This window comes from Procambarus clarkii, chromosome 28 (genome assembly GCF_040958095.1).
Source record: "Procambarus clarkii isolate CNS0578487 chromosome 28, FALCON_Pclarkii_2.0, whole genome shotgun sequence".
NCBI lineage: Eukaryota > Metazoa > Arthropoda > Malacostraca > Decapoda > Cambaridae > Procambarus > Procambarus clarkii.
In genome coordinates this window covers 63,888-74,954 of record NC_091177.1, presented here as the reverse complement: position 1 = coordinate 74,954, position 11,067 = coordinate 63,888, and the positions used below count along the sequence as shown (strand labels likewise).

At 47.2% G+C, this 11,067-nt stretch overlaps 1 protein-coding gene across 1 annotated transcript; it reads right to left on the bottom strand.

Moving 5' to 3' along the window:
• Nucleotides 1-270: 270 nt before the first annotated feature.
• Nucleotides 271-10,697, bottom strand: LOC138369316 (uncharacterized). Its single transcript, XM_069332542.1, has 3 exons — nt 10,098-10,697; nt 875-1,000; nt 271-441 (listed from the first exon to the last, which is right to left on the bottom strand). The coding sequence occupies exons 1-3, from the start codon at nt 10,695-10,697 to the stop codon at nt 271-273; spliced, it is 897 nt and encodes a 298-aa protein (XP_069188643.1).
• Between the last annotated feature and the right edge of the window lie 370 nt (nt 10,698-11,067).

Genomic DNA, 11,067 nt, shown 5'->3' with positions numbered 1-11,067 from the left:
GGTAGTTCAAAGTCTTAGTAAATCAGCAGGTCAAATGGTCATTAGGGGGGATTATAGTCTAGGTCCTAGATCATTCAGTCCCAAAAATCAACTGATTGTCTAACGCTCAGTATTATCTAGTTCACTTGGTCATCTAACCCATTAGATCCACCAAGATAACAGACCCACATAGCCCACTGATCCACCTAGCCCACTGATCCACCTAGCCCACTGATCCACCTAGCCCACTGATCCACCTAGCCCACTGATCCACCTAGCCCACTGATCCACCTAGATCACTGAGCAATAATCTCGCGATTTCAAAGTGGAGCCCACGTCATCAAACGAGTGACCAATGAGAGCGTCAGTTTGGGCGGTGACGTCGCAGGTAGTGGGCGTGGCCGGGTGGGAGGAGGCCAGAGCAGCACCTGGAGGCTGCTCCTCGCACACAACACAATGCCGCTGCTCAAACACAACAGAAAAATTCGTTAAATTAAGGGTTTTAATTCCGGGGTGTGGAGACTCCGAGGCGGCTGGACGATTGCCGAATCACAGGCCCGGAACCCTTCAATGATTGGTAGTGATTACCTCTGAGATTTGCAATAGTTGTTTATGATAAAGTAATGGATGCGTTTATGGTTCCGTTAGTTGAGATAGTTTAGACAATATGGAAATGTGTATTAGAAAACATGAAGATAGGAGATGGAGTTGTGTGGGAGGGGGGTGGTGGATGTGGGTAATGGAGGTGGATGGGAGCGATGGTGGTGGATGGGGGCGATGGAGGGAGGGTAGGAAAGGGTTGAAGGGTGGTGGGGGTGGCGGAGGACGTTGGGCACCCCGGACCTGTCCCTTGTAGTGTCCTCTACCTGGCCAGTGTTCACGCAGCGATGATTACCTCAATTATTGCCCGCCACTGTGACAGGCCCCCGCTGCTGCTGCTGCTGCTGCTGTTGCTGCTGCTGCTAGAGGTCCTATTTCTGCTGCTGCTGCTGCTGCTGGAGGTCCTATTTCTGCTGCTGCACTATAGCCAGCACAAACTGCGTAACGTCCCTCTCATCACTAAACGTTACATTTCACTCTTCACAAACACGTATTTCAAGACGCCAGTATACTCGCCAGTCACATCTCAGGTCCTCAGTATGTGTCCTCGGCGCCCAAACAAATGGTGGCCAATGTTGGGTCTCCGAGAAGCCGAAGAAACACACACAAAAGCTGTTTGTAACGCGGATTTTTTTGTTAGAAATGCTAAAACTATTGTTATATGGCTGAAACTGTGTCACTTTTCTCAAGGAAGCTTCACTGGAGGCTTCCCAACACTTTGTGAACTTCGAAGGAATTGGTAGGACGTCACCTCATCGTAAGTGTCATTGAAATAGGGTTCAAATAATGTTTATTGAGACAATAAAATACATCTCAAAAGGATAGAGTAGCTTTGGCTATTTTGACCCTCCTTGGTATCAGGAGAGAGAGAGAGAGAGAGAGAGAGAGAGAGAGAGAGAGAGAGAGAGAGAGAGAGAGAGAGAGAGAGAGAGAGAGAGAGCATATTAAATGACGCAGATTGGTTTGAAGACAGACACGTTGGAAGGTGCAATTACTGCTCCAGATTCATCTTGATGTAGAGGAGGGAAGAGGAAGGCGGAGACACCCCCAGGAGGAGGAGGAGGAGGATGGAAGGAAAGGGACAGGGAAGAAGGCTTCTCTTGCTCGGAAGTGAAGTGACGTAGTATGGGAGAAAGAGAAAGAGAAAGCATCATGCAGGAAAAGAGGGCTGAAGAGAAGAAGGGACCTCTAGCTAGGAAAGGAGTCTTGTAAGTGTTAGTGAAAGAACTGAGAAGGGAGAAATAAGGCAGAAGAGGAAGGAGAAGAGAAGGAAAATCATCCTGTTGGCGAGTAGAGGAAATTGTGGAATATGTATAAATAATTTCAGGGTAAATGAGAGGCGCCTGGTAATGTAGGTGAGGCATGGGAATAGGGCAAGACCAGTGAATAAGACGAAAGAATGCTGGCCCTGTTGCTCGATATTATGTTGTCTTAATACCCAAACACACACACACACACACACACACACACACACACACTCAACTCTCCATCCAGCCAGATGCCGACGAAGTCCTACATGAATAAAAAAAAAAAACTAAATAAATGTATGTCTAATCCACTCTACGCCATACAAGCCATTATCAAGGTACGATGTAGCGAGGTCAGACGAGATTGAATTGAGATATTGAAATGTCGACACAAAGAGAATATTATAAGATGTTGGCCCGAGGGATGGGAAGGCAGAGAGGGGTTGTAGGGGGTGAGGGAGGAAGCAGGAGGGGAAGGGGAGGGGGGGGGGGTTCTAGGAGAGAGGCTTGAGGGGGGAAAGTTGTTGTGATGTTCGGGGAAGCGGGCGGGGGGGGGGGGGGGGAGGAGCTGAAGGGTCAGCACTGAGCATCACTATGTTGGCAACACTGAGTATATTCTGGAAATTTACCTTCCATGGTAAGTGACTTCAGATTTTTGGGTCTGAAATTTCTGGGTAGATTAAAAAGGAATGGTGTATGCTATTGCAAAATCTGTATATAAATATCGTGTTTTACATTATATATATATATTTGTACAGTATGTACACTCACTCACTCACACACACACACACACACACACACACACACACACACACACACACACACACACACACACACACACGCACACTGTCAGAGTGGTTGACAAATGGAATGCATTAGGAAGTGATGTGGTGGAGGCTGACTTCATACACAGTTTCAAGTGTAGATATGATAGAGCCCAACAGGCTCAGCAATCTGTACACCTGTTGATTGACGGTTGAGAGGCGGGACCAAAGAGCCAGAACTCAACCCTCGCAAGCACAATTAGGCGAGTACACACACGCGCACACACACACACCCACACACACACACCAGTTGATTGACGGTTGAGAGGCGGGACCAAAGAGCCAGAGCTCAACCCCCGCAAGCACAATTAGGTGAGTACACACACACACACACACACACACACACACACACACACAACAGTCGTCAACCTCTTGCACGCACTGTACTATCTCCAACTGGTGGCCAGGCTTGCAGCATCAGCCTCCCGACGGAAACAGCAACTACAAGTTCCAAACAAGCCAGAGCAACCACCTCTCTTAGCCTTACACAATCAATCGAGGTGAGCAAGATCGATCCCTTCCACACATCCCAAGGCCAGCTGGCCAGCCACAAGCAGTAACGAAGCTTCCCACATTTTGTGTCAAGTGCTTCTGCTATGTCTAGTTCCTAATGCTGCTGTCTCTGTCAGTTGTTTCAGTTACTGGTCAGCATCTCTCAGGTGATCTTGAGGTTATCTTGAGATGATTTCGGGGCTTAGCGTCCCCGAGGCCCGGTCCTCGACCAGGCGTTCTTTTTGTTACACACCCCCCAGTAAGCAGCCCGTAGCAGCTGTTTAACTACCAGGTACCTATGTACAGCTAGGTGAACAGAGACATCAGGGTGAAATAAACTCTCCCCATTTGTTTCCACCTCCACCGGGGGATCGAACCCGGAACCTCAGGACTACGAATCCGAAGCGCTGTCCACCCAGCTGTCAGGCGCCCGTGATAGTCTGATTATGTGTATAAATCATGTGATCTACAATGAAGTCTAGTTGATTTGTGCATTATCAGGCGATTGGAAAGATATGGTATCGTCATGCCTATATATTGAGACCGTCGGGTCTGTCAGGCCACAAGTGGCATGGACAACATTCGTCTCTTTCAAGACGTTCCATGTGGTGCCGGAACGAGCAAGTTGGCGATCTTCCTGCTCTTGAATATAGACCTCCGAACATCAGCAGACACTAAGTCACTACAAGGTGGCTGAAAATTACACACCCCGCACATTTGAAAATAAAGAAAATGACTTTACTTTTCGAAACAACTTTTCGAAACGAATTTTCAGTCCGTCTTTAATAAGACGGACCGAAATGTATACCGTATCAAGCCGTGTGAAGAAACAGTGGTAGAGTTAATATAATACGTAATTACGTCAAGTGAAAGGCGAGAAGGTATACAACAGCCTCTGTGATATATTAACGTTTACAGTCCTCCTAATATCTGCCATTTTTGAAGCTTAAACTGCAAAATCATTCCATGATAATTGCATGAACCCGAGGAGCTGAAGCTTGATCAGGTACACTTTACTAAGTAATTACTGCTAGGTAACTGAAAAAGTCAAGACCAATACAATACACAGATTTAAAATTACACTTTAAAACATTAAAGTTTATCGTGGCCCATTACATTATTCGACGGACAGCTGAAAAGGCGGGTCCAAGAGCTTAGACAGCATTCATTCCGGCGGGTAGACACAGTTAAATACAATTATACTAGTAAACACATGTCACTGCCTTCTCCCTTTTACCCTACTGCTCTTCCCCTTCCCTCTTCCTCCTCCTCTTCCTTCTCCTCCCTCCTCCACCGCCTCTTCCTTCTTCTCCATCAACCTCCCCTCCTTCCCGCTAAAAAATGCCTTCGCTATAGCCCCATTCAATGTTACTAACACCGCGAGACAAGAGCAGAAACACCCGCCTCCCCCCATGCTGATTACAGTAAGATTCACACTTTAATAATAAATACCTAAAGGAGGATCCTGGTCCCCTCCAGGGTGTTGGATCCGACGCCGTGCGGGCTTGTGAGACCTCCCTGATCTCTCGTATTGTTCAGACTTGATGCTCAGATGTCTGGGATTCATCAAAACGCATAGCAAGAGGTGGTGGGATTCTTCACTTATTAAATTATTTGGGTTGTGTATTGTTGTCGTAAATGCGGGGGTTTAAACTCCCGTTTAGGATTTTCAAGGGTTTTTGATGCTGTGTCTGTTGCGTCTGTTGCTGTAGTCTGTTGATACTTTGGGGACTGTTGTTGTTGTTGTTGAGGGTGTTGTTGGTGTGCTCACTTGCTTGCGTTTGCGTGTGTGGAGGGGAAGGGGTGGGTAGAGGGAGGGCAAGAGGTAGGGTGAGGGAGAGGCAAGAGATAGGGTGAGGGAGGGCCAGAGGTAGGGTGAGGGGAGGGCCAGAGGTAGGGTGAGGGAGGGCCAGAGGTAGGGTGAGGGAGGGCCAGAGGTAGGGTGAGGGGAGGGCAAGAAGTAGAGTGAGGGAGGGCTAGAGGTAGGGTGAGGGAGGGCAAGAGGTAGGGTGAGGGGAGGGCAAGAGGTAGGGTGAGGGAGGGCAAGAGGTGGGAGGGAGGAAGGGCAAGGGGAGAGGGACTGTAAGCAGGCAAACGTCGACAACCCCCCTCCCCCCCTCTCCCTCCCCCTCTCCCCCTCCCCCCCCAAAAAAAAGGGTAAGAATTGTAATCATACAAAGTGCTCTGTGATTTGGTTATAAGTGCGTCTTCCTTGTCTGTAAGTGCAAGTGATTTACCCCGGGCAAGACGGTGCTCACCCCCACGGTCAAGTAAGGTCGAGAGTCATGGGGTCTCACAGGGAGAAGTCCGCCTTTAAGGGTCCAGGGTTTCTTTGTCGTGAAATATATTTGACTTGGCTTGCTGGGTAGTTTTCTTAATCCTGTTAAACAGGGAGGAGGGCGTAGAGAAGTTAGAAGAGGTGAGGGGGGAGGGTAAGATGGAGGGTTGATATGAGAAAGAGAGGGAGATGAGAGGGAAGGGAGGGATTAGAAGAAGGAAGAAGCAAAACAGTAATGGAGGGATGAAGGAAAGGCGGGCAAAAGTAGTAGAAAGGAAGAGAAAGAACTACGAACCTCGAGACACAGAAAAAAAAAGACCCCAAGGGGGGTCAAAATATAAGTTACGTCCACCTCCCCCCCCCCAAAAAAAAAATAAAGCGGCAAGAAGTATAATTTACTTGTGTTTAATCTTATACACTCTTGTGTATAATTTAGTGAAGGTGTCAAATTAACAACCCAGAAAATAATTAATCATAATAAAGAGCCCAATTATGCTTTGTCTAACAACTAACAACGAAAGGACAGAAACAAAATGAAACGGCAGGCCGAAACAGAACTAAAACAGATATAAAAGAGCTAAAACAGAAGAGCAGATTAAACAAATGCCGAAAAAATCTCTCTCTCTCTCTCTCTCTCTCTCTCTCTCTCTCTCTCTCTCTCTCTCTCTCTCTCTCTCACACACAAAAAAAAAAAAAAAAAAGAGCGGAAAGGCCCTAGCATGGGTAAGGAACTACCTAACAGGAAGGAGCCAGAGAATTACGGTAAGGGGCGAGAAGTCGGACTGGCGAACAGTAACGAGTGGAGTACCTCAAGAATCGGTGCTGGGACCAATTCTATTTCTAATATATGTTAACGACATGCTTTCAGGAGTAGAGTCCTACATGTCGATGTTCGCAGATGACGCAAAATTGATGAGAAGAGTTGTGGCAGATGAGGACTGCAGGATCCTCCAAAAAGACTTGAACAGGTTGCAGAGATGGTCAGAGAAATGGTTACTGGAGTTCAACACGAGCACATGTAATGTTATGGAAATGGGATTAGGTGATAAGAGACCAAAGGGACAGTACACAATGAAGGGGAACTGCTTACCTATGACGACTCGAGAAAGAGACCTGGGCGTGGAGGTAACACCTAATCTAACTCCTGAGCCACATATAAATAGGATATCGACAGCAGCGTACTCTACACTGGCAAAAGTTAGAACATCATTCAGAAACCTAAGTGAGGAGGCTTTTTAGGGCGCTTTACACTGCCTACGTGAGGCCAGTCTTAGAGTATGCCACCCAATCATGGAGTCCCCACCTGAAGAAACACATAAGGAAACTGGAAAAGGTTCAGAAGTTTGCAACAAGACTCGTCCCAGCGTTACGAGGGATGGGATATGAAGAGCGCCTGAAGGAACTGAACCTTACGACACTAGAAAATAGAAAGGAGAGGGAGGATATGATAGGAACGTATAAAATACTCAGGAGGAATTGACAGAATGGAAACAAAAGGAATGTTCACGCGGAATAGTAACAGAACGAGGGGACATGGGTGGAAGGTGGAAACTCGGATGAGTCACAGAGATGTTCGGAAGTTTTCTTTTAGCGTGAGAGTAGTGGAAAAAGGGAATGCACTCTTTTTTTTTTTTTTTTTTTTTTTTAGATATATGCAAGCGTTGTAACATTCTTGTACAGCCACTAGTACGCGTAGCGTTTCGGGCAGGTCCCTGGAATACGATCCCCGCCGCGAAGAATCGTTGTTACATCCAAGTACACATTTTACTGTTGAGTTAAACAGAGGCTACAGTTAAGGATTTGCGCCCAGTAAATCCTCCCCGGCCAGGATTCTAACCCATGACAAAGCGCTCGCGGAACGCGAGGCGAGTGTCTTACCACTACACCACGCAGACTTAAGGAGCAGGTTGTGGAAGCAAATTCTATTCATAATTTTAAATCTAGATATGATAGGGAAATAGGACCGGAGTCATTGCTGTAAACAACCGATGGCTCGAAAGGCGGGATCCAAGAATCAATGCTCGAGCCTGCAGGCACAAATAGGCGAGTACAAATACACACACACACACACACACCCACACACACACACACACACACACACACACACACACACACACACACACAAAGATGCCAAAACAGATTAAAAAGAGAGAGTCAGGGTCGCAGACTCCGTACATAAGGGGACGTTGGCAGTGACATTAGTAGAGGAATCCTTTTTTCGACGGGGGCTAACAACAATAATAATATTTAGGATTATAATAATTACCGCTCGGTGATTAATAACGGGCCGAGAATTAGTGACAGAGGGGGGATAATTTAGGGAGTAATCCAGCAAGCACAGCCGTGATGCATCTCTTGATGCTGCAGGAGGGGGTCGGGGGGAGAGGGAGTGGCAAGAAGGTGGAAGATGGAAATGGGGGGTGGGGAAGAGTGAGAAGGGAGATTGAGAGAAGAGACGAGACGTTGATATGTGAGGAGAGAGAGAGAGAGAGAGAGAGAGAGAGAGAGAGAGAGAGAGAGAGAGAGAGAGAGAGAGAGAGAGAGAGAGAGAGAGAGAGAGAGAGAGAGAGGGAGGGAGGGAGGGAGGGGTGGGATGGGGAGAGGTGAGAAACTGCATAGTAAAGGAAGGAAGCAGTGCAAGAAAATAATGACAAATGATGAGAATTTGAGATCGAAACGGGAGAGGGAAAGCACGAGCGAAGGCAAGAGGGAATGCAGGAGGGAATGCAGGAGGGAATGCAGGAGGGAATGCAGGAGGGAATGCAGAAGGGAATGCAGGAGGGAATGCAGGAGGGAAGGCAAGAGGGAAGGCAAGAGGGAGGGCAGGAAGAGGGAGGGCAAGAAGAGGGAGGGCAGGAAGAAGGCAGGAAGAAGGCAGGGAGGCGGCGTCAGGTCCCCCGACACACGAGGCCACTTAAGTTCCATCTCTCGTCCTCTGATTTATCACCACCAGCCCCCCAGACCCATTCCCAACCACGACTAAATCAGCCCAAGATAATGTGACCGGTCTAGGGAGTCCTACAGCCTCTGTAGTCCTAGAAGTGAGAGTCCTAGAGCGGGGTATTCTAAAGTTGGATATCCTAGAGTTGTGTCAAGTGCCGCGGGCGTCCATCCCGGAATTGTGTTATACCTAAGATGCCCAAATACCTTCCAAGGGCGCTATCCTGGGGTACTTTCCTAGAGCACCTTCCCAAAGGTCACCCCCTGCCACTCCCAAGGCCTCGGGTCATCTCCCAGGTCAATTTGCTAAGCATACGATATATTTTTTCCTCCCGTGTGCATCCCCCCCGAGTCGATCTCGCGAGAGCATCGCTCAGGATAAGCATCGCGTCTCTTCAGCACCAAGTTCCTCTTGTGTGTGTCAGTTTTTCCAGCAATAATATACAGACCGTCAATTTTGCTTCATATATGTAAGGAACAGTTTTATTAAAGTGTCCTCTTCGGAGTGCGTCAAAGGGAATATGATATGTAAGAGGCAGCTGGGCGGAGAGTGATGGGAGAGGAAAAGGAGGGAGAGTGAGAGAGGGGGAGGGAGGGGGGGGGGGGAGAATGTGGGAAGGGGTGGGATGGGAGGTAGTGAGGCAGCTATAGATGCAAAGATTTGAGGAAGTGGAGACAGAAAATAGTGATGAATGGCGAGAATGTAAGGAAATGAAAGAGGGGAGACAGAGAAAGTTTGAAACAGTAAAGAGTAGGGTAGAACGAATGGGGAACAGCAGAGAGAAGGATAAAGAGGTGAGAGCAGGAAGGAATGAAGAAAAGGAAGCTGAGGGAAGAGAAGCGAAGCATAACATGGAAATATGAAATAATAAAAAACTATTACATTAACGGGTTAAAAAAACAATAATACGATTATATTATTATTATTATTATTATTATTTGTTCCTTACTGCTTCTGTAAAGAAATATGTACTTAGAAAAAGTAGCAAAGAAGATTAAACAAATTAATTTTAGAGCGCTGTCACGTGGACAAGGAGGGGAGGGGGGATGCTTAGAAGGGATGAGGGGGATGATTGGGGGGAAATGATTGGGGGGAGATGATTGGGGGGGGGGGTGTTCAGGAGAGGAAGTGAGAGTTGTGAGGGGGAACCAGATAGATGAGTCGGAAGAAAGGGGAAAGGAAGGAGTGGAATGGGAGAGGAGTGCAAGGGTAAAGCAAGGGTTAAAGGTGTGGAAAGGAGATGACGTGAGGGTAAAGGCTGGTGGGATAGGAGAGAGGGGGAAAACAGGGGGTAGGAAGGTAGAAGAGACAGTGGGAGGATTAAAGAAAAGAAAATGTAGATTCTTGCTTCGCTGTACTTTCCCTCCTCCTCCTCCTCTCTTTTCGTTCCTCTTATTAATTCCTTACCTTGCATACTCTCCCTCCACCTCCTCCTCCAGAACCTCTGCGGGATCTAACCGAAGTTCAGGAATCGATTCATTTATTCATGATGAAGTGTGAGGAAGAGTGACAGGGGAAGGAGGCCAAGTATGGTGCAGTAGTGATGAGGGGAAGTGTGATGTGGTGTATCCGTGGCGAAGAGGGGAAAGTATAGTGATGTGTGATGGTGGTGACAGCACTGACAATCAGGAAGAAGATTAAAGACGAAGGTATATAAGAAACAGAAAGAATAACAAGTATAACAGGAGAGGCGAAGGAGCAAAGACTAGCAGAAAGATGCGGACGAGATGAAAGACCTGAGAGGAAGTAGAGATGAAGCAGCATGAGGAGAAGGATGCTTGAGATGCTGTGAAGGAAGTAGAGATGAAGCAGCATGAGGAGAAGGATGCTTGAGATGCTGTGAAGGAAGTAGAGATGAAGCAGCATGAGGAGGAGGATGCTTGAGATGCTGTGAAGGAAGTAGAGATGAAGCAGCATGAGGAGGAGGATGCTTGAGATGCTGTGAAGGAAGTAGAGATGAAGCAGCATGAGGAGGAGGATGCTTGAGATGCTGTGAAGGAAGTAGAGATGAAGCAGCATGAGGAGAAGGATGCTTGAGATGCTGTGAAGGAAGTAGAGATGAAGCAGCATGAGGAGAAGGATGCTTGAGATGCTGTGAAGGAAGTAGAGATGAAGCAGCATGAGGAGAAGGATGCTTGAGATGCTGTGAAGGAAGTAGAGATGAAGCAGCATGAGGAGAAGGATGCTTGAGATGCTGTGAAGGAAGTAGAGATGAAGCAGCATGAGGAGAAGGATGCTTGAGATGCTGTGATAATATTAGACTTGTAAACTGATGAAACTTGGACAGGGAAAAAAGCTGTGAAGGCTCCCTGCCTGTCCTCCGCGCCCTCCGACATCTCTACATGGGTGTGTCCTCATACTCTCAGACGCAAAGAGGTTTACAACCAGCTGATACTACGATGAGGATTCCTTTTTTTTTTCCTCTTTTCCGTTGCGAATGTAATGTTCTTCCGTTGTTTGCGTTGTTTTCGAGGAGAAAGAATTGAATGAAGAGGAGAAAGAAGGAGAAATAGGGTAATAGGGTAAAATGGGGGGGGGGGAGTGAAGGAGAAATAATATAAATATAATTACATGTGAATAGATGAAAATAATGAGGATGTGGGAAAAAAATGTATGATAGAAGTAAAAATGTTTAGTGAATGATGCAGAACAAGAGACCAGGAGGCCAATATCATGTATGGGCCCTTGGGAGGGTAATATGCCTCT

What these genes read in the sequence shown, in the direction of transcription:
- LOC138369316 (XM_069332542.1), bottom strand. Translation starts at nt 10,697, where the DNA reads ATGTCGGAGGGCGCGGAGGACAGGCAGGGAGCCTTCACAGCTTTTTTC. An exon ending in TCATCTCTACTTCCTCTCAG is followed by an intron (nt 1,001 to 10,097) that starts GTCTTTCATCTC and finishes TGCTGGCTATAG; the next exon opens with TGCAGCAGCAGAAATAGGAC. An exon ending in AGTGGCGGGCAATAATTGAG is followed by an intron (nt 442 to 874) that starts GTAATCATCGCT and finishes GTGTTTGAGCAG; the next exon opens with CGGCATTGTGTTGTGTGCGA.